The 24,473-nt window shown below is 39.3% G+C and overlaps 1 protein-coding gene across 2 annotated transcripts; it reads right to left on the bottom strand.

Moving 5' to 3' along the window:
• Positions 1 to 1,057: 1,057 nt before the first annotated feature.
• On the bottom strand, positions 1,058 to 24,473 carry EXTL2 (exostosin like glycosyltransferase 2). 2 transcript variants are annotated; one of them, XM_081946453.1, is made up of 5 exons: positions 24,387 to 24,473; positions 17,329 to 17,395; positions 7,785 to 8,212; positions 6,636 to 6,706; positions 1,058 to 1,954 (listed from the first exon to the last, which is right to left on the bottom strand). In XM_081946453.1, the coding sequence occupies exons 2-5, from the start codon at positions 17,331 to 17,333 to the stop codon at positions 1,463 to 1,465; spliced, it is 996 nt and encodes a 331-aa protein (XP_081802579.1). In that variant the 5' UTR covers positions 17,334 to 17,395; positions 24,387 to 24,473; the 3' UTR covers positions 1,058 to 1,462. The 2 variants fall into 2 exon arrangements, with proteins under 2 accessions (XP_081802579.1, XP_081802578.1); XM_081946452.1 differs by lacking the exon at positions 24,387 to 24,473 and adding an exon at positions 18,991 to 19,164.

Here is a 24,473-nt window from a genome sequence, read left to right as displayed (position 1 = left end):
AAAGTGCCTTCAAATAAAAAAATTGCAATTGAACTCAGATTGATTGTAGGCTAAGTAATCTTTGATACAATTTCTTACTTTGGCCTCTATGTTCTGCCAACATACTGTGAGCTGCCCCAGTTCACTGTTGCAGATGTTGGCTGCAGCTTTTGTATACTAATCTATGCTTAATCTTTTAAATCCGATCAAAATATTGCACAGATAAAATGGGGGGGGGGGAGTTTCCTTTGGTAGTGGCAAATATTCAGTATAAAGAAGTTAGATATTAAAATATGGATTGAACAGCTTTGGATGGAGAGGGGGTTGATTCTTTGAAAAAGCAAAATAAAAAATAAAAAGAATATGGGTTACATAGGATCTCTGGATCTCAGACTTGGTTTCTATGGAGTGTATAGAGTTGAAAACACAATTGCTGTTCTTGACTATACAAATGTGTAGTTTATAGAGAAGACAGCAACTTGAAATGTTAGGAGCTTTCCAAATTTCACTATATCTGTCAGAAGTGCTGCATTCTCTGTCTTGAATTACGATATGCGTGGAAAAGATTCCCAATCTTGTAACTTCCTTTATTAGTTTTTACCAATAGGAAAGGGATTAAACTGTTATGTTATTCTAGGGTTATAGAAAGATTTCAGATTGAATATTCACCTAGATATTATAAATCATATAAATTCAGAAAACATTTTATTATTACATTAAAAAACACACCGCAAATTATTTAGCTCTTGGCTTAAGACATAAAATAGCACTACCTTCAAAATTGAAACAATTTTTATGAAAGATTAGTGGAAGATGAGGGCACACTCTTCACGTCTCAAGGTTAAGATAATGTATTTGTGTCAAATATTTCACCATGTGTTTTTAAAAAAATATTATTTAGCTGTGAATAGGGGAAGAAAATAATGTTATTGCAAATGTTCTCAAACCATCAAGTTATTGCACAGAAAATATTTCATTATTTCTGTGGGTGAAACCATTGAGTCACTGGAGTAATATCTGCTAGATAAATCAAGTGTAGCCTCGTTGTATAGATGTGTGAGGAAAAAAATGCTACAAATTTTATGGATAATTTATTCTTTTGATTCCTTTTATTGGCATATTTGAACAGGCAGGCTGAAAATGAAAAATAGTTGTTGGCTTACACATTGTGGCTGGAGATACTGTATATCTGCAACTTGGATGATGTGAATGCACATGGCTTTCTGGGACAATCTGCATTCAAGTGTTGGGGGGTGGGTGGGTTGTCTGAAATGGGGATAAATAGCGAAGCCAACTAAAAAGCTTTCACATGCTGAGTATAAGAGATGGAATGTTTCACCCAGACTTTGCATCCCCAAAGAGCTCTTGCAGAAATTAGCTCCAAATAATGAGTACCTTACAGATTTCTTTACAGACTTCTCTACTTGATATATATTACTTGAATGGCCGAGAAGCACATTGAAGCATTTACTGGAGCATATTCTTATACTTTATTCTTGTGATTAGCATAGTTTGGAAAACCAAACTGGGAAATCATAATATTAGAATATTTTAAAGGCATGTTGCCGTAGATGCTAGCCAATTTATTAAGGCAGTAGGACCTTTGCAGCAAGTGTTCTGCCCGGTGCCACATCCCAGAATAACCACTGTTGCTTTCTTTTTCTAAATTCCTGATGTCTACTGGCTTCACAAACATACCCGATGGCTTTCCAATATGCTTGGCAACCAAGAAATTCATGGTGATATCGTCACAATTTTGAGTCTCATCGATCATGGCGTGCACAGCTTCAGGCTGCTTTTGAAAAAGTTCTAGGTATGCGCTGTTGAAGAACGCAGCTCCTATTAGGATCATTGAATACTGGTCTCCATTGCCAATGAGAGGACCCTGAAGTTCAAAGCTCCCATAGCTGAAAATCCCCGCAGGGCTGGGGATGTGCTTTCTGGGAACAAATCCAACAATCTGATCTGGAAATTGCTGTAGGAAAAGAAAAACATCATAATGTTGCTATTGGGCCCCTGGATGCAAATAAAAACAATTGCAAAAGATTTATGACCCAGTAACAAAAATATACATAAAAAAGATTTGTTTATAAGATGTTCCCCACATTCAAGTTTACTATCACTGCAAATTTAACCACATTTTGTGCCCAGAACTGACATATAGTTAAAATGTTGAGTAGAGTTCAGAAAAAGTCCTGATTTTTATATTGGCATTCTTTATGCACTTAATAGGGACCAGTTTGCCTATGTATTCTACAGCCATTTGTGTGTCTTCTGTGTTGTATTATAAAAGATCAGGGTTAATTTTTTTTCTCCTGCATCTCATTCTCAGACTGAGCATTTAGATTATTTCTGAAAATCCAGAAGAGGTTTGGTCTCGTGGGGAGCTTCCACATCAGCAATATCCCGAATTTAAATAATAATTCACATATTCAAAAGGCACCACATTTATAATCTGGTGCAATACTAAGAACTACTGTATCTTATAAGAACCAATATTATTAATTTCCAAAGGATGCAATTGAAATACTTGCCTAAATGACATAGGGAGATCACAGCAAAGGTAAGATTTGAATTAAAGTCTGCTTGACTTTTAGAACTGGTGTTACTACAGGTAATCCTCGACTTACGACCACAACTGAGCCCAAAATTTCTGTTGTTAAATGAGACATTTATTGAGTTTTACAACCTTTCTTGCCACTATTGTTAAGTGAATCACTGTAGTTGATAAGTTGGTAACCCAGTTGTTAAGTGAATCTGGTTTCCCCACTAACTTTGCTTATCAGAAGGTCACAAAAGGAGATCCCATGACCTTGGGACACAGCAACTGTTATAAATATGAACCGGTTGCCAAGCATCTGAATTTTGATCACATGATTGTGGGGATGCTACAAAGTTTGTAACTGTGAAAAATGGTCTTAAGTCCCTTTTTTCAATGAGATTGTAACTTTGAACGGTCACTAAACAAACTGTTGTTAAGTCAAGGACTACCTGTATGCTATACCAACTCTCAAGATACATGCAGACTTGTAATGAATTCAGTTTGAGTCAAATGTGCAAAAAGATTATACTGCTAATATCTATATTTGTACGGCAGAGGGGAAAACCATGAGTTAAATATAAGGTGTTGCAAGATACAAAAGGAAGGAGGACTGGCAGATTTAATTTGAAATTATATTTTGCTGCCTGCTCTTTGGTCCGGATGATAGAATAGAGGTTGCTAAGAAACAGGAGACTTTTGGAGTTAGAGAGGCATGATTTGAGATTTAGGCTGCTTAGCTATCTACAGTATAATAAGACTAAGGTTAATGTAGATTTTAAAAACCATTTTGTTCAACCTGACATACTGAGAATATGGAACAGATATAAATGTAGGCTATGCCCCAAAATACTGTCCTGGGTCTCAGCATAGAAGCATTTTATAGAAGAAAAATGATTATTAACACAAGTGATTGAGTGATATATTAGAACTTTGTCAAGGAGAATGTAGAATAACAATAAGAGAAGAACTGCATAATAAAATAGATTAAAATGGTGGTGCGGTGATTAGAATGCAGTGTTGAAGGCTAATTCTGCCCAAGGTCTGGAGTTCGATCCTGACAGGCTCAAGGTTGACTTAGCCTTCCATCGTTCCGGGGTCAGTAACATGAGGACCTACATTGTTGGGGGCAATATGCTGATTCTGTAAACTACCCAGAGAGTGCTGTAAAGCATTATGGGGCAGTATATATGTCTAAGACTCTAAGTGCTATTGCTAAAAATGTTATAATACACATGAATCAATGGGAGAATATGTAGTTGAAAGAACTGAAAGGTAGAGTAATATTACAGTTTAAGGAGAATTTTTATAAAATGCTGTATTGTTCGTATATTCACTGGAAAAATTGGCTAGGATGTATAAAAGTTCTTCAAACATATGTTGGAAATGTAACAAAGATGAAGGCACATCATCTTGGTGGATGTGTAAAGAAGCCAAATAAAATTTGGACTCAATTATATACAGTAATACAGTAGATTTTAAAGACACATATAGAATTGAAACCAGTTATTTTTCTTTTTTGTATGTGTACACACACACACACACACACACACACACACAAACATTATCCTGCTGAAGTCAACATACAGTATATAAAAATAATGTGCCATAATTTTTCCAATTGCTTATTCCCAAAAGAAATTATATATATGTGTGTGTGTGTGTTGTATTTGTGCTGATAAATAAATAAAGGGAGACTAGTATAGATCTATTTCAAGCTATTTAGCTCTCATCAGCTAGCCATACCCTTACTGGGAATAGAACCAGGGCTGTATTGCATATTAGGCCAATGTAATTGCCATATATTTGGGCATACCAGGGGTTGTAACACACACACACACACACACACACACACACACACACACACATACATACATATATATATATGTTACGGTGAAAGACCGAAATCTGGTGAATGTCGACATTCACCAGATACGCTTGGTGAATGTCCGAAAATACCCTTATCCTCTCGACACCCTTACCCTAATCCCCTTACCCTAATGCCTCGGCAGATATGCTTCCTTTTAAGCGTCTTCTATTCGCGGAGTTTTTTTTTTTATGTCGATCGCAGGATCGCAGGTTTTTTTTAAAAAACTCCGCGAATAGAAGACCTTTAAAAGGAAGTGAGGAGCCGAGGTATTAGGGTAAGGGGATTAGGGTAAGGGTGTCGAGAGGATAAGGGTATTTTCGGACATACACCCTTACCCTAATCCCCTTACCCTAATACCTCGGCTCCTCGCTTCCTTTTAAGCGTCTTCTATTCGCGGAGTTTTTTTTTTTTTATGTCGATCGCAGGATCGCAGGTTTTAAAAAAAAACCTCCGCGAATAGAAGGGTGTCGAGAGGATAAGGGTATTTTCGGACATTCGCCAAGCGTATCTGGTGAATGTCGACATTCACCGGTGAATGTTGACATTCACCAATTTCGGTCTTTCACCGTAACATATATATATAAATAAATTCATTCATAACTTTCAATCATCACTGAACGAATAGTCATAAATCAAGGACTAGATGTATTTGTTTCAAATTTGACATCCTATTCCCAACCCTGCACCCTATGTGGTGAGCCAGAGGAAGTGGGTACAACAGCTTGTTTTATTTATTTATATTTATTTATTTAGAAATTTTATATTGCCGCCTACTCGCACACGGCGATTCAAGACGGCTTACAAAGATATTTGCTTGCATCCTTTGAACCGCTTCTTCAAAGAATACTTCCCTATTCTGTGTAACTTATCCTCGGAAGTCTGAACGTTTAAAAGGAGTAAGACAGATGGTCTTGACAGAGACAGGCCATATCCTTTACCATAGACAAGTGTAAAAACATGGCAGAAAAAATGCCGAAGTGGTTCAGGCAGACACCTCTTTAATTCTCATGAGTAGAAGGGCAGGAGAGTGGGGAATAAAGCACAATCAGACTCTTTTATTGATATAGCCAATCTCAATAAAAAATAGTTTTAGTCTTTCTGTAAAGCTGATTTCTTAGTCCACTTAATAGGGCTGACAGCACACTTGCTCAATGAGCTATCTAGTATGGTGTATGTGTTAGGGCTGTGTTAGGACCGTGCAGTGCTTCAGATTGAAATGTGCTATGTGTGCATTGCAGCTGTTTGCAGTTCCTCAAGTCAAATACTTCTTTTCCTGGGATTAAAAAAGCAGCACTAACTGTTTCTTTATAGGGATGGATGTTTTTGTCTACATCAGGGGTGTCAAACTCGATTTCATTGAGGGCTGCATCAAGGTTGTGTTTGCCTTTGGGGGGGGGGGCATGGCCAATGTGGGCGTGGTCAGATCAACATTATCATGCCTGTGGTGACCTGAGTACTCTGCCAGTGAAAACGGGCTCCGTTTTGGCTGTGACGGCTTCCTGTAACCCTCTGCCAGTGAAAATGGAGCTTGAAAGTGCCGCCCGCAACCCTCACAAGTTCCATTTTCCACCGCGAAGGCCTCCTGCAACCCTCTGCCAGTGAAAACGGAGCTCCATTTTCCTTGGCAGGGCCACTGTGGGCTGGTCCTTTGCTGTTTTCAGGGCGGGCCAGTTCTAAGCATGCCGTGGGCAGCATCTAGTCCCCGGGCATTGTGTTTGACTCGCCTGGTCTGTATGGTTAACAACTACCGGTCACTAACAGTGTTTGGGGGATTGTTGTTAGTGTACATACTGTTTCTGTATCCTTTTCCCTTCCCGGACTTGGCAATTAAAAAGATGGTTGTTCCACTGGTACAGTGGAACTGTGTCTCTTGCACCTCATAATAAACATATAGAATCGGCCCCTATGTTAAATTTTTGCATATATAGTTTGGCTTTTGGTGTGCTGGTTAAATCTGACATAAATCAGAATTTCAAAACATAGCAGTTCCCTTTATGTCAAAAGCATACCTAACAGACATACAATCTCCTTAGAAGATCTTGGCATTTTTGAAAATCACCAATTTTAAGGGGAAAAAAACCTCTCTATGTATGCTCTGTTTCTTTGAGATTAATTTCTAAATGCGACTGGAAGTAAGTGTAATTTCCAAGTAGGTGTACATAGAGCATCTTTGGAGACCAGTACAGCAACATAACTCAAAACACTTTTAGTACTAAATAAACATGCAAAGCAGAATGCTAACATTACCTGCCAAATGGAGAAAGCGAAAACTAGGTCATAGGCGCTAACTAGGGTATCATCATCCATCATCAAAACAGCTGAATGGAGAAAAATGCATTTTAATGAGTGCCTACATTTACTGAGCAAAATACTTACAACAGATTGAACAATATTCATGGTGACTGGAAAACACAGTTGCCCTTTGGCAGGATTTTGTCAAATTCAAGAGAACCCGAAATACATTATCAGCGGCTAAAATGTTCTCTTGTTCCCAAAAGGAAGAATAATTAGTGAAAAAGCCTCTGGATCTCATTATACCAACAATCACCGAAGAAGTTTATGTTTCATTCTGTACGACTTGAATTCAAGCTTTTAGTTTCAAATGGATTTTGCTTTGTTGAACAGGGCTTAACTCTGTAGTAAGAACGTTTATGATTTCAAGTGTAATCTTGAAATCATAATATATTGCTGCAATCTCTATTTTTATCATACTCTATGAATACATCACAATTAGAAGGGTTACCCTTTTCCTTTCTTCAAAATTTCTCTTGTTAAACGAGACAGTTGTTTAAGTGAATCTTGACTGATTTTACCACCTTTCTGGCCCCAGTTGTTAAGTGAATCACTGCAGTTGTTAAGCTAGTAAGACAGTTGTTAAGTGAATCTGGCTTTCCCACTGACTTTGCTCGTCAGAAGGTTGCAAAAGGTAGATCACATGACTCCAAGACACTGAAAGCATCATATCAGTCAACTGCCAAGCATCTGAATTTTGATCATGTGACCAGGGGGATGCTGCAACAGTCATAAATGTGAAAAATGGTCATAAATCACTTTTTTCAATGCCATTGTAACTTTGAATGGTCACTAAATGAACTGTTGTAAGTTTAGGACTAGCTGTACAAATCTCCTACTGTCTCTTACAATCTGAGAAGTTTGGCGGGAGGGTCCATTCTTTCTCTGCTTGTTATGTAGCTCTGGCATACCTGGTATATCTTATCTAATCATCATCTAAGCGCCCCTTCACCCCTTTTCTCAAGCTCTTTCTCACATACCTTGTGCGCTGCATGAATTATTCATTAATAACTCCCTTCTTTCATCAACAGCCCCTTTCTTGTATTATAAGCCGTAATCATTACTGATAGGGAGGTAGAATCAGATAAGAGAGAGAATAATTACCTTTTGTTTCCAGCTCCGGGAAAACCTGAAGTCTATTCCTCATGTGATTTACTGTTTGTACTTTGAAGATGACAGGGACAGGATGAGGTCCCAAAGTATTCCATGTTTCTTCAGGCGCTTTCTCCCCAACATTATTCCACACAACTATCACTTTTTGCAGATGAGGCATGGCTTGGTAGTGATTTAAGAGCTTCAAGAGTAAGTCTGTTCTATTGTATGTCTGCATAATAAGAGTAAATGAATCTGAAGCCAACTGGCTTTGGGATTTTGTCTCCCTTCGCAGATGGAGCATTTTATCTTCCTTAATATTAGGTAGTAAAGCTGTTAATGCACCTGCTACCAGAAGCAGCAAAAAAATCACGATAGAAGAGAAGTGGAGTAGCCGGATACCCATAATTCTTCCAGGTAGCTTGCAGGTATGGTAAAACCTTAAGTATTAAAAAAAAAGAGGTGAAAGTTAGTCAATCATTCATGATCATATAATGCTATATACAAAATTAGCACCAACACAAAGGCTAAGCAGTTTCTTTAAGTTGGCTGCTTGAAATTTAGGAAATGAAAGCAAAGCATTCCCATCTTACCATATCCAAAGTATAATCTAACAACTACACAATTCTTCAACTGTATAGAAGACCAGGACTGATTGTACAACTTGAGTTAGATTGTTTTAGTTGGACTTCATGACATTAATTGTGCTCGTAGATGACCTTCAGCCATCTGGGATGAATAGTTCTCCTTGATCTTTTGGTGGCTTACTAAAAGCATACTCACTTCTCACACATGAGCACATATTGGTCTAGAGTAGTTTACTAATCATCAAGACTGAGGTTCCTCCCAACCAAGGTAACTTCAACTTAGCCTGATGATCTGCATACCGTACGCAGTAATAAACAATAAACCAAGGATAGGTCAAGCTGCACATTTATTTATTAAATATATACTGAATCTTTTTGCTTATTCACCAAAATGCCTTGCAATAATTTGAATGAAAATATAAAAAATAGAACATGGCACTAAAAGCAACTTAATATTTTAAAGGATTTGTGAAAGTAATATACCAATGCTATTTTCTAAATATTCAGAGAGTAAGAGCATTCCCTTATCTGGGAACCACAGGAAATATCCTCTTCCATATATCAAGTGTACACACTTTAGTCCAGTCATGCGGAAGCATTGTGCGTGCTCGTTGGGGCCACACTCCAGAAAAGCTAACTTCGGGTTCTAGCGTGCATGTGCGCCCAATGGTCAGCAGGCTGGAACGCATGCGCAGGCCGGTTTTCGGCACTGCTGTGTATGTGAAGGGATTGCATTCTGGAAAAGCTGAACTTCTGGGTTTTGGCATGCATGCACACGCAACAATCAACTGGCCGCCGCGCTTGCGCACACAGGTTTTCAGCACTGCCGCGCACACGAAGGATAATTGATTGTCGCACACACATGCGTGGCAGAAACCCAAAAGACAAACAGGCAAGGCCACACGTGCTGGGTGACATGACTTCACGTGCCACTTTGGGAACGCGTGGCATAGGTTTGCCATCACGTCTTTAGTCAATGATATATATTCAAACGTTTCTCTGTTACTGGTCTATGTTATCAGGCATGTTCATAGCAGGAAAAGTGTTCATTTTTAAGTCAGAGCCTAAGTTGTTCAGATTTTTAAAGAATCAACACCATCTTAAGTTGTGCCATCAGACAATGGGTAGATTGGAGAAGTGCAGATTCTTCAACAAAGGGAGTACATGATATCTGAACTTTGCATTTTTACACCCCTTTTAATTTCCAGACACTTTTCAAGCTCATTGCAATAGTCACAATAGATTGCAACTAAAACAAGGATGACTGTCACTAAATCCAAGCAGCTTAGAAAGAGTTGTAACTAATATATCACTTGATAGTTATGTAAACACACTCCTGGCCATAACCATCCCCTACATATTTAATTATAGCTGGGAATGAAACAGAGAGTAGATAAACTCCTTCTATGAGAGCACAGCTCCACCTAAAGTAGACTTTGCTCCAGTCCCAAATTCTAGTTTCCTCCTTATTAATAGCATCTTCCTCTTGCCTGAGTTTAATTTCAGCTTGGTTTCTCTTATCACACACCCCATCAATATCAGATAATGATCCAAAGTAATGACTGCACTGAGCAGTTGTCCCCCAGTTTCAGCTTCTGGATATGGCACGATAGCAAGGACCAGATTGTACTTTTAAGATTCAATCCTACCAGACAGCTCAGAAGGATATAATTTATGGCAGTGACATTGAACCTTTTGGATTTAGTTTATCAAAAAGGCCATGATTCTCAAAAACTGAATATATGAGATTCAGTGACGTGCGGTGAGGTTAATGGCTGGTGAGGCTGGTGACGTCATCAGGAAGGCGGGGAATGGGACCACGTGTGCTGGAGGCACACATTTCTGCCTCCGCCCTCCGCAGCTCCCGGGCGCGCACGGACGGAGGTAGGCAGAATGGTGCCGAGGCAGTCCAGCGGGCGAGCGACCGAGGATCAGGCTGCCTCACTCACTCTTTCGTCCGCCTGGATCGCCTCGGTGTCACTGTGGCGACCTCCATCCGTGCGCACCCGGGAGCTGTGGAGGGCGGAGGCAGAAATGTTGGCGTTTCCGGATGACGTCATCTGGGAGCGCCGACAACATTTCTGCCTCCGCCCTCCGCAGCTCCCGGGCGCGCACGGACGGAGGTAGGCAGAATGGCGCCGAGGCAGTCCGGCGGGCGAGTGACCGAGGATCAGGCTGCCTCTCTCGCTCTTTCGTCCGCCCGGATCGCCTCGGTGTCGCTGTGGCTACCTCCGTCTGTGCGCGCCCAGGAGCTGCGGAGGGCGGAGGCAGAAATGTCGGCGTTTCCGGATGATGTCATCCGGGAGCGCCAACAACATTTCTGCCTCCGCCCTCCGCAGCTCCAGGGCGCGCCCGGACGGATGTATAATATTATAAATATATATATATATATATATATATATATATATATATATATATATATATATATATATTATATAATATTATTTCATGAGGAGAGGTGAGGCTCTGCCTCCCTTGCCTCTCCTGACCGCACGTCCCTGATGAGATTAGCCTGAAGCAAATTGATCTTGTGAGTTGAGAGGGATATTTTAACAACCATTCCCTTTAAGCAAAAAAGAAACATCCCAACCAGAAGGTGGCGTTAGAGACACCTTAACCTTGGGGCCACCTTTATACTGGATGGTCTAATTCAGGGGTGTCAAACTGGTGGTCCATGGGCCGGATGCGTCATGCGCAGGCCACACCCACCCCAGTTCCATGAATGGGAAAAACATCACGAAACACCACAGGTGACACGGTAATTTTGACACCTGTGGTCTAATTTGTTGATGTAGAGTCAAGCACGAATAATCTTGCTTCTCCATATAATCTGTTTATGTCCTCAAAATCCACAATCTGGAAACAATCCCTATGAATAGGATGAGTAGTTGCCTAATTATCTTTCTATTACTTGACCTAACACTGGATTCCAAATTGAGGAATATCTAAGCGAATTTGTTTGCAAATAATTTACATCAGCCTTGGAAATTTGGATTGTTCTGGTTCTCTTGTCCCAACATCTTGGAGGAGATGCCACATAAACCAGAAAAGCATCAATGTGTTAGCCTATGAACTGCAAGGGGGACAGAGAAGGATGTTCTGCGTTGACAGACATAGAATAGGATATTAAATGGTCCTTGAAAGGGGTCCCTTTACTGCAAGTGGTAGAACTGGGTAATTCTAACAATTATATGCTCAGTTTTATTCATCTTGTGTGTTCCTTTATTTGTCTTCTCCTATGTCAACCTTCAGGATAGGTCAAATCATGGAACAGACAATACTAAGACTTTATTGTTATAGTATGAGGTATAAAAACAGAAAAACCTGCCAAGCATCCCTCTTATACTTTTTCTTATACAAAACAGAAACCAGTTGAAATCATTTTGAATTTCTTTCCCAGACTTTCTCCTTTCCCAGTATTGAGTTATCATTTACTTAGTAGATTTTGCATTCCTTCCTCAAAGTTATCTCTGTATTCCTCTACAACCTTATTTGTTTCGTTATGCTTGGTTCTCTAATAAACCAAGATGCTGACTGAGTTCTGCTAAAGAAAAGAAGATGCTTAAAAATGATAATGTCAACTTCCTGGAACCCGGATATGGTCCGTAGATCAGCCACAGGGTACAAAAGTTCTTGCAGACAGAGACAAGAAATTTCTGAAGAATAGTCAGCAAGACATCCAGATCCATCCAGAACATGAACTGGACCATTTTAAGCAATCATTCAATTCTATTTTCTATAACTGACCAAAGATTACCTGGTTAGATTTGGGGACTACCTCATAAATTTATTCCCACCAGCATATACCTGGGGTGGTAATGAAATGGTAGAGCAGAAATTGCACTAAATCACGGAAATTCGATATAGATGCTGGAAGGACACTATTATTTGTGTGGGCAAAGGCTTATTTTCATTATCATCCAGGTATGGATTCTATACATTGGATCCCAGCCTCTTTGTAAGAGGAAACAATATAGGTAATCCTCAACTTACAACTGTAACTCACAATTTTGGTCGTAAATTGCCAGTCACCATGTAACCACAACCTTTTTTTGCAGCAGTCATTAAGTGAACTGTAGGTGAACCCAATACTCACTATGGGCTGGTTTTTGGCAGAAACCGGAAGTAAATGTCAGTTTCTGGCAAAAATGTCGCAAAGAGCAGTCACATAGCCACAAAGAGGCACTATAAATACCTGTAAATGCCGGCTGGTTGCCAGCATCCAAAATGAGATCATGTACCAGGGTGTAATTCCAATTTTCTGGGTCTCTTGTAACATTGAATGGTCACTAAGCAACCAAACGTAAAATGACGACTATCTGTACATCATTTAGTCTATTATTTCAGAATAGGCATTCTTAATATCAATGAGGAAATAACACAAAAGTGGCAAAGGACCATTCATAGCCTTTGGCACATAATGCTTTAAGTAATAGGTTCACTTTTATGTCCCACACCATTTGGGTTACTTCATCAAGGAGAGCTATTCAATGAAGAAGTTAGAATTTAAATTTAGATAGCTTACTGATGAAGGCACAAGGTGATTCAAGAGTATATAATGGGTGCATATGAATTAACAGATGCATAATACTTTCCTCTGAACAAATATGTGCTGAGTGAGGATAGCAGGATGCTATTTTCAGAACAGGAACAACTTACATAAAATTCTATGCAAAAAAGATTTATGCGGCAATACATTGCAACATTGGGGGGGGAGGTGTATATATAATTATAAAATGTTATAATCTAGCATAATAGTGGGGCTGGTATTGAAAAGAGACTGCTCAGGTGCTGACTTCAAATCAAAGAAGAAGTTTCAAAGAAAATTTAAGGTTCTATAATGATTACATTACCAGATTAGGCAAAAAGAGATCTAGATTCAAACCTTCACTTGAGCTATGATGCTTATTTGGTGACACTTGCTCAGGCCCTATCTCTACCAACAACTCTTGTGATAGGGAGATAATGCATGCTGCTCTGAACCACATCAAGATGGTATATAGATATGACAAATGAAGTCCAATGAATAAAGCAAGGCCTCCGTCAAACAGCAAGCCAAAAAATAGGCTGAGGATAGGACAGTTAAAGAGAGCAAAATCCACAGAAATGAAAAGCTAAACCAAAAAGAAAATGGAGAGAAAATGCTTGTGTTCATAAGCAGAGATAGACAGCACTTTTGAGGTAGAAACCATTTAAAATTCTGAAAGCAACCGGTAGGTGTTCTTACAAAATGGCTGCCATGGTTTGCTGATCGCAAAACATCCATTCATCAGATGGTGAACTGCTTTTTACCATCACAGTGGGATCCTTACTGTGGCTAAAGAAGTCTTACGGAAGAAACTGGTGATCTGCACAATGCCAGCTTCTGTACTGTGCTAGAAACGTGTTTTGCTTTATGAATGTAAAATGTAATATAAGGGAGGAAAGGAGGGAGGAAGCCCAAAATTGTTAAAAAGAATACAAAAGCAATTTAGAAAGAAAGGGAAAAATATATAAAGGTAAAGGTTTCCCCTTTCTGATTGTGTCCAATTCTAGGGGCAGTGTTTATCTCCGTTTCTAGGTGGAGTGTTGTCCAAAGATATTTCTATTGTCACATGCCAGCGTGACTATATGCTGAGGCTGAAGTGGTATTTATTTATCTACTCGCATTTGCATACTTTCAAACTGCTAGGTGCACAGGCGAACAAAAATATGCAAGGCATATATTAATGGATATTTTACCCTCTCTCTCAGCCCATGATGTCAAGCTTGGGCAACAAGCCCATCAGTCAATTCCTATCCAAACCAATGAATCAATACTAGGTTGAAAGCCAATTTGGTCCAGTGATTAAAGCACCAGGCTAGAAATCAAGGGATCCTGAATTCTAGCCCTGCTTTAGGCATGAACATTGACTGGGTGACTTTGGGCCAGTAACTATCTCTCAGAACACAGCATTAGGTCAGGTAACAAGCTAGTTGATGAATTCCTGTCACAACCATTAAATGAATATTCTGTTGTTCTGAAAAACAAGCAAGACCTGTACTTGCAAGAAAATGAAAATTCTACACACACATTTCAGTAAGTGGTAGCTATATTTCATTATAATAGCTAACCTCTGTTAGTAATTCATCTACGTATATATTGCTAATAAAATCTCCACAAACCATTGAGTTGTTTTAGTCTTTCAGCTGTAAGTAGAGCATATAGACAATCCATTTTTTTCTTCTAGTGTCAACTTCCATACAAAGGAATATCATTCAGAAAAATATGAACATTTGAGAATATTAAGTATTTCACAATTATATATGTAACAACCTCTTCCCAAAAATAGCAATTATAAGATATTGGATGAAGTCATTTTTTAAATAAACAGAACACAGTTCCTAAATAAGATGTCTTGTTTTGTTTCTAAAAAATAAAACATAATTTAAGATCTATTGAAGAGTTTGATATTCAAATTAACACTTCTTTTCATTGCCTGTGTAAAACAGGAAACTCTAATTTCTTACTGCATTGCATATCAGATTGAATCATTGCCATTAGTATCAGCAGTGCTAGAGGATAAGTATTGCAAAATGCCAGATGCTGAAAGGCTTTGTCTTTTGTTAAGATGTGGACACTGAATCACTATAGGCCTTAATCAATAATGATGCCATGAGTATCTTCATTGACTCCTCTACTGCACCCAAATATGATTTGCCCACTTAGTCTGTTCCATCTCTTGTTAGGTTGAAACTTTTGATGGTCAGCTTTTGTGCTCAAGATCTGTCAAAGACAATAATGGTACAAATCACCATCCACAATCCCTAGGAATCTCTTCTCATTACATTTTCAATAAACCTGGGCACAGACTAGCTACATATTCACAATCTGCATATTCATTGGGACAAGATTAGTTTTTCAGTTGTAGTCTAGTGGAGAGCTAAGACTTACTGATGAATTCAGGTATGAAGTTTGACAACTGAAAACAATAACAACAAGAAATAAGGCTTATTACAGTGCAGTACTGTAGGGCAATATTGGATGGATTTCAAGCTTGAACTATTACAATGCAATGCAACAATTTAGACACCGTTCACTTAAGGCAAAGGACAGATCCAAGTTCATTTTTGCTTTGTATAAAAACTGGAACTGCAGTCTTTTCTGAAACACCCCCCCCCCCTTTGATTCGTTAAGTCTTCTTCTCTAAGCCTAATTTGAAAAAAAAAGGAGAAGATGCAGGCTGATATTAAAACAATATAATTTAGTATATCCCAAGCTACTTCCCTTTACCACGGCAATATTATAACAGATATTTCACTGATCAATATCTGATACTGGCTTATACATTGCCATTAGTTCTGTACCTCTAATGCATGGGTGGGGGTGGGGAAGAAATCAGAGTTTTGCAACAGCAAATAGTTTGAAAGGCCAAAGCACCACAATTTTTAAGAAAGGCATTGATTATCATGAAGATGACTCAAAGGCAGTAACACCAACATCACTTACCAACAAAACATGATAAGTATGCACTAGGTACAACAAGAAGGAACTGTAGAATCAGTAATAAAAACTTTGGGGTAAATTTCTAGAGGCATTTGAGAAAAACTGGGGGAATCCTCAGACTTTCAACTACTGGATGATTAAATATGTATTCTTGCAAAAACACAGTGACAAAAGAAACAGCAGATCAATCAATAATCTTCAAATCAAGATCAAAGACAAATTTCAAACTAACTTGAAATTGCAGTGCAATGCAGTTTCCTTCATTATACACGTGCTACTAATGAATGGGAAACTTAATTGGGCATATGTATAATGAAGAATTCGTACAAACCCATGCCCAATGAAGAAGTGTTGTGAGCTACTGGAGATCATATTACTTGCTGTGGGTATCCTAGGATGATAAGCAATATTGGCTTCTGAAGGACAGATGATAACACATCCAAATTACACATAAAACAAAGATACAGTTTCTATAATGTGTGCAAGTTCTTTCTAACCTGGTACACTCTAGATGTGTACAATAACAACTCTCAAATGCATTGATTGTTCCAGCAGTTACAATCCTATCATACCTGAAGAATATTGGATTGGGAAGGTTGCCTAATGCATTTCTGGAAACATCTTCTAGAAAATGTTTTAACTTCTGCACAAGTTAATTATTAACTGCTGGGTTCACATAACATGGTTAAAGAGATTAAAAATCTAGCAGTTTTGTTTCTTTCAAACTTGGTTAACTTTTTTTTAGTGGCTTAACATGTTATGTGAACCCAGTCAATTCATTTAGTTTATGATTGAAGGGGTAATTTAATAACTCAGTTAAGTATCAATTCCCAAATATTAAGAAATAGTACAATATGGTAGTTCTAGGGTTCGTCAGGATGGGGAAGCCAATGTTCAACTGATTGGGCCACTGCCATTCTCTCTCATCTACCTATTTCACACATATGCACTTATGAAGATAAAATGAAGACATATATTGATATAAGACTCTTTGAGCTCTTAGAGGAAAGACAAGATATAAATTTAAGAAATAAATTTAAAATAAAGAAGTTCCACCTGCTAAAATAAATGTTCAACATTGTGATTGTTAAAGTGTTTCTGGATTAGGACTAGGGATATCCAAATTCTAATCTTCTTTAGGCATGAGTGCTGACTGAATAAATTTGGGAGAGTTGCTCTCTCTCAGGCCTAGATTTGGGACATCTAAAAAAATCTGCCTCTGGCAGTAGATAAGCACAATAGATTATGGTTCATAATTTTCAATGAAGAGGTTATGCATTTGATTGAGTGACTGATAATTAATATATAAATGATGTATACACCGTGGTTCAGCAAATCAATCCAAATATCTCTGTATAGGAAGTCAAGTAGCAGTAACATTTTTACGTATTTAAACATGGACAATGCTATGTCTTTCCTCTATGCATTAGAAACAAATAATGTTTTAATTTCTAAAAAGCATGAAAAGCAATCTAACAGAGGAATCCTATTTGGTTGAACTCACCTCATTCCTGCAAAGGAAGTTTTCTTCTGTGTTTATCAGGGTTCTTGGTTTAGGATAAACTTTACTTCTGTTGGAAAATGAAATAACTCAAAATTAGGCATTGTCATATTGCTTTAGGAGCTGTGCTATTCTTCCCCAGTTTGATGACCTCTCAATGTACTGAGACTGCAACTCCCCGAATTTCTAACTTGCATACAGGCACAAGATAATAGGATCTAGCAAAGACATTTGTAGGCAAAACCTTTTCCATTCAAAGTCTGCCTGTTACATGTTGTTAATATTTCTACAGTCTATCACTGTAAAGAGACGAGATCTGACATCTTTGTTTTTGTATACCTTTCTGCCTAAGTATGCAATCATGTCTTCACTACATGGCAACTTCTATAATGAGAGCCTCTGAATGTAAACTCACTTCCAAACAGACCACACATTTTAGTAAACAAAAACAAAAACAGAGAAACTGTTTTCAACTGAATGTTGTCTTGTTCACCAGATGGTTTAAATTTTTTTGCTGACACATCACATCTAGATCAAAGCATTTATCAGTCCTTATTTTAAGGAGGTTACCTATGACTAGCTTCTCTTGCACAAAAAAACTGACAATATTGTTAGAGAGGGTACACATAGGAATAGGTGCTTTGTCACTATTTTTCTGAATCATCTTGAAGCAAGGCAATTGATTTAGGACAAAAGTATTTGTTGAAAATTTGTCCTTGGGTTTTATGACACCCTCACCTGTTTAGGCCATGAATGTGTGTTCTTAATATTTTCTATTTCATATTACAACAATTTCATATTACAATAATTTCATATTACGCAACTCAGGAAGAAATACCGAACAATCTCAGTAGGTTTCAGTCCCAAACGTGTGTGTTTACAAAACTTCAGACTACAAGAGTTGTGTGTTAAATATGACAGTAATACAAAGCTGCATGGTATAAGGCGCACAATGAACACTGCCTTTCGCTCCTATACAAAAGGCAGGATATGAATCCATCAAACGTATAAATAAACAAGCCAACGTGAGTTTGAGGAGTTCTTTTGGAGCACCTTTCCATAACTGTCGCACTCTGGGTATTGGACTTCAAATCCCAGAATTCGCAGGATGAGTCCAAGATACGTGGAGGGAATGAGCATGGGGAAGGCTTATTTCTGAATAATCATTATGAGTTTCCCTAAAAGCTAAGGATATGGTAGGTACAAATGTGGAGAAAGACTGTGGTTGCTGCAGCTAATCCTGCATCAAAGCACCTCACTTTTTTTAGGGGGATGCCCTCCTATTTTTAATACATCTACAGCAAAGTATTATCTTATAGACATCCAAGTCCGCAAGGAAGCTGTTTGGGATTATATAGTATGAAAGGATTGCCAGTGACGCAGAGACGAATATACAACTCCTTCTCCTGGCATTATGAAATCCCCGCAACATCCTAGTTATTTATTTTTCTCGTCCACAAAAGAAACGCAAAACGACAACCAACGAGTGAGATCCAAGCAAACGATCCAGTAGGCTACTGTTTGAATCAAATATTTTCTTTTTGAGCCCATCGGTTTATGCCTTTTCCCGGAACCCCAAAATATTTCTCACCCACCCCAGGCCACGTATACGACACTGCATAGCTTCTTAACCACAATCGCAGTTTCAGAGGATCCCCTGCTCACCTGCAACCAAGGGGGGAGGCCGAGGCCCGAGAGCGAGCTCACATATCAGCAGGAGCGATCGCCTCGGGAATTAGGGAGCCGTTATCAAAAGGCGCCGCTTCCGACTTGCAAACCGTCTAGCGCTGCACCGCACGATTCAATCGCAATTAAAAAAACATCCATCGCAACGTGAGAGGAAGGCAAAAGGGGGCTGGTCCCTTCCTTTTTTGATTCCCTGTGCTTCCTGTTGAGAGAAAGCGCCCCTCCTCTAGGCTCCGGCGGTTGCCAATGCGATGGGGGACAAGTCGGTAATAATAATTTTGCAGGTATAGAATAAGGGATTTCGGCCCCTTTTCTCTTTTCCCAAGCTAGGCTGATCCCCACCCCCAGTCGTAAAGCCTGTTTTGGGCGCCCCCTTCTTGTTGCAGCCTCTCCTATTCTGGAAAGGCTGTAGAAGGATAGCCGTGTTAAGCCCATGGCAGGCAAAATTCAGGAGGAGTCTGCTAAGAGGCCAACGCATTTTATTAAAAGAATACCTTTTGATAATAATACAAAGATCTACATGAATACAAAGATCTACAGACAGAAGTAGAACGACTGTGGCAAAAGAAAGCAAAGATTTAGTGATAGGCACTTTGGGTGCAATTCCAAAACAACAAGCAACATGGTAATACTATCAGCATTGACAAAAATCACTATAAATCATTTGCAAAAAGCAGCTTTACTTGGAACGGCTTATGTCCTGCACCTACTTTTAACATCATCATATAACATCTGCCTAGTCCAGGTCTTTGGGAAGGACTTGATAGGTATATAAAAATGTCAAATCCAGCTTATAAATCTGGCTGACTGTGTGAAAAACTATAATGATGATGATGATGATGATGATAAGTGACACTGATAGATTATACCTGCCCCAAAAATCAGGTGGCAGAGGATTATTACAAGTGAAGCAAATAGTTGAAGAAGAAAAACATGCACTGACTGATTATTTTTAAAAAAGTCAAGAACATCTATTAATCGAAGTAAAGAACAAAAATCTACCGAAGGCCCAACAGACGAAACAAGAATACAGAAAAGATGTGATAAAATCAAGAATGGAGAGTTGGCGGAACAAAGCATTGCATGGTCAATTTCTGGAAAAAATAAAAAATAAAGTGGATAGTGAAAAAACTTGGTTATGGTTAACTACAGGTACATTAAAGAAAGAAACAGAGTCACTAATCCTGGCTGCGCAAGAACAAGCTACCCAAACAAATGCCATTAAGGCCAAAATCGAAAAATCCTCTGATGATGCCAAATGCAGACTCTGCAAAGAAGTTGATGAAACTGTTGACCACATACTCAGCTGCTGTAAAAAAAATCACACAGACTGATTATAAATTGCGGCACAATTCAGTAGCACAAATGATCCACTGGAATTTGTGCAAAAATTATAATATTAAAACAACAACAAACTGGTGGGAACATAAGCCTGAAAAAGTCACCGAAAATCAGATGGTCAAGATCCTATGGGATTTTCGTATACAAACGGACAAAATACTGGCGCATAACACACCAGACATCACACTGGTTGAGAAAAATAAGGTTACAATCATAGACATCGCAATACCAGGTGATAGCAGGGTCGATGAGAAGGAACATGAAAAAATCACAAAATACCAGGACCTAAAAATTGAAATTCAACTATTATGGCACAAACCAGCAGTGGTAATTCCAGTGGTAATTGGCACACTGGGTGCTATTCCAAAAGCACTGGAATTACATTTAAAACAGTTAAAACTTGACAAAATCACCATCAGTCAAATGCAAAAAGCTGCACTGGATCCGCACGTATATTACGAAAATACGTTACGACGTCCTAGGCCCCTGGGTGGGGCCCGACTAGTATTCAATGCCAAATCCGGCGAAACAACTGGCCGCTGTGATACAATTCTGTTGATGCAACAACAATAATAATAACAACAACAACAACAACAATTTCGTGCACCCAAATGTAAATTTAAGAGGGTGAAAATAGTGGTGGTTTAAGGCATCAGATTTAAATTTGAAAGACCATGAGTTGTAGTCCTGCCTTAGGGACAAAACCTGTTGGGTGATCTTGGGGTAGTTGTTCTCTCTCAGCCCTATGAAGGAGGCAATGGCAAACTAAAACCTTGCCAAGAAAACTGCAGGTAGTAATCAGGCAATCTCTAAAAATTGGATGCAACTGAATGGAAGAAAACAAAATTAATGGCAGGGCCTATCCTGCTGCTCCTGCCCACAGCTAATTGCTGTGGACATTCCCCTTGGTTATTTGCTTTTAAGCCAAGATAATTGAACCTCTGCTGTGGTGCTGAAAAGCTAGCTTTCCCATGCCTTAATGTGGAGAGGCGGATAATGTGGAGAGGCGGGTTTTTTAGTGCCAGTTCTCCCTACTCCCAAAAGACCTCCTCCTATCTAGCTGAAGAATTGTTTCCCCTTGTTTCTGTTCCCACAAAAAAGGCAGTTCCCTAGTGGGGTGGTTCTATTCTGGAAAGCAAAGTGGGAGCAAGTAATAATCAATCATTCTATAGCATTACTTTGCATGTGTGTGTGAATGCATAGGCTCTGCAGCCTACACCCTGTGGGAAAGGGTGAGAATCTAGTTTCTCCTCCTTCTCCCTACCATGTCTGCTTCCCATGGCAAGAGGCGGATAGTACTGGTGGCAGGTCAAATGGAGACAGAGTGGGATGGAAAAATGAAGGAGAGCAAATGTGGAAAATGGCTCCTTTGGTACAGGTTACTGGTAGCAGAGGAACTGTGGCTAACTTAGCTGACTGACATCAGAGGAGGTACCGTACTCCTTACACAGCTTCTTCTCCTCCCCTTGGTGCTCATGGCAGAATAAAACCATTTTTTAATTCCCTAGCAGGGGTCTAAACTATGTTCAGCATGTTCTCCTCCATCTCCTCCCACTTAATGACTGCAGGACTGTAACTTTGTTGCTTGTATCCTTATGATTTATATTGATATTGATTGTTTCCTGATTGCCTATGACTATCATTAAGTATTGTACCTTATGATTCTTGACGAATGTATCTTGTCTTTTTATGTACACTGAGAGCATATGCACCAAAGACAAATTCCTTGTATGTCCAATCACACTTGGCCAATAAAGAATTCAATTCAATTCTATTCTATTCTGAACTGGCATTTTTTATTCCTGTTACTGCACTTGATTTTTTATTTTGAATTGATTAATTATGTTAAACAACTAAACACAAATCGGTTTTTTTCCTCTTGCGCCATCACTCTGCTGAACACCTAAATACCACAGTACCATATTAGGTCCACTATAGGATCTTTACCTATAAAGTACTGGTACCGGTAGCCCTCGACTTATGACACAATGAAGCCCCAAATTTGCTGAGTTTTGCCCCATTTTACAACCTTTCTTGGCACAGTTGTTAAGTGAATAACTGCAGTTGATAAATTGGTAATCTAGTTGTGAAGTGAATATGATTTGCCCATTGACTTTGCTTGTCAGGTCACAAAAGGTGATCACATGACCTAGGGACATAGCAACGGTCATAAATATGAACCAATTTCCAAGCATCTGAATTTTGATCAGATTAAGGGGATGCTGCAAAGGTCATAACTCTGAAAACAGTCATAAGTCATTTTTTTTCAATGCCATTGTAACTTTGAATGGTCACTAAATGGTCACTAAATGAACTGTTGTAAGTCGAGGACTATCTATATTACTATTATTCTTCTCATCATTTCTACTACCTCCTTCTGTTGGTATCTTATGAATATATTATTTTATTGTTTATATCTACACTGAGTGATTATGCGGAGGCAAATTCCTTGTATGTCCAATCACACTTGACCAATAAAGTATTCTAAATAGGTGCCATTAAATTAGCATGGCCTGTTACTATTTGTTTTGGAAAGAACCCTTGAGGTCCATAGATTATCCTACTTCCTTACCTTGGTAAGTAAAAATTCTTAGGCAACAATCCTAGGCCCACTGGCTAGAAGAGACACTCATTAATGGAATTTACTTCTTTGTAGCATGCATATCTGTAATGTCATGTAGACATATTCCCACCGTACTCTGTCTGGGTTACAGCAAAGTGTACATATTAAGGATCAGCTGTAAAGCTGTATTGCTTTAAGTCAATGCAGGTAGTCCTCCGTTCTGACCCCCCCCCCTTCTCGTATACCAAAGCACTCCGAAACAAGGTCTCTGCAAGATGTTTTATTTACACACAGTTTAAACCTTGGCAGCAATCCACTACAGACAACATCTTGGCAGCAATCCAGTACAGTCAATACCTTGGCAGCAATCCAGTACAGACAACACCTTGGCAGCAATCCAGCCTGCTGAGGTAGGACACAGACTTGACAGTGTCTCCAACTCTAATGATAAGTTGATTCCTGCAAAAGGAAAGTCCTTCCTTAAATAGCCTTGAGAGGAGCCTGATTACGATCACCTGAGTCCAATCATCTCTTGTAACTGCGTAGCTGTTCTCTACGTCTATCAGCTCTCCATTGCCGGGCATCCAGAAACCACTCCCTGGTCTCCTCCCCACTGCTCCAAGGCATGACGTCAGGAGCACACTCTCTTTGGCTTTCACCACTGCTCCATGCCTCAGGTGCCTCCTGGCTGGCCAACCAGCCTCTCTGATCCCTGCTCGGAGTCGGAACCTTGTCCAGGGTCCTCCACATCTTCCAGAGCCGAGTCGTAAGACCCCTCACTGTCGGAGTCTAGTTGCAGCTCCAACGGCTCCTGCTGGGTCACAACAGTCCTCAACTTACAACAGTTCATTTATTGACTGTTCAAAGTTACGGCACTGAAAAAATGTGACATGACCATTTTTCAGTTACGACCTTTGCACCATCCCCATGGCCACGGGATCAAAATTAAGATGCTTGACAACAGGTTCAAATTTATGGCTGTTGCTGTACCCCAAGGTCATATGATCACCTTTTGTGACCTCCTCACAAGCGATGTCAATGGGGGAAGCCAGATTCACTTAGCAACCAGTTTTTTTGTTTCTCCCCAGCTTTATTTTAATTTATTTATTTATTTCGTCAAGCATGTATTAGACAACATATATATATATGTATAAATATGATTTTGGATACATGAAATGGATACGAATAAAAAAAAACCACATTAGGACAGGGATGGTAGGCACGCTTGATGGTGTGCTTATGGACAGACCTCTTTGGAACAGGGTGAAAGTAGACAGTTACTACAACCTCCATGTTGTTTCCAGCATCCTTCTCCCAGCTTGGAACTGAACCAGATGGACTTTCCTTCCAGCAGTAACTTATCAACTGCAATGATTCACTTAATTGTGGCAAGAGAAGTTGTAAAATGGAGCAAAACTCACTTAACAACATAAATTTTGGGCTCAGTTGGGGTCCTAAGTCGAGGACTTACCTGTATACCTCCTTCCCCCTGGGATACCCCCAGTAGCAAAGCACAGATCGCTATACAGTGCATCACGCAACTGTTTGGGCAGCACAA

This window comes from Natrix helvetica (genome assembly GCF_964273705.1).
Source record: "Natrix helvetica genome assembly, chromosome: 3".
NCBI lineage: Eukaryota > Metazoa > Chordata > Lepidosauria > Squamata > Natricidae > Natrix > Natrix helvetica.
Note: the sequence above shows the minus strand (reverse complement) of the source record. Positions and strands in the feature narration are given on the sequence as shown.

Bases quoted from the DNA above. Each gene is read 5' to 3' on its own strand.
- EXTL2 (XM_081946453.1), bottom strand. The intron at 6,707-7,784 runs GTAATTATTCTC...TTCTCCATTCAG, and splicing joins CCCGGAGCTGGAAACAAAAG to CTGTTTTGATGATGGATGAT. The intron at 1,955-6,635 runs GTAATGTTAGCA...CTTTTCCTACAG, and splicing joins TCGCTTTCTCCATTTGGCAG to CAATTTCCAGATCAGATTGT.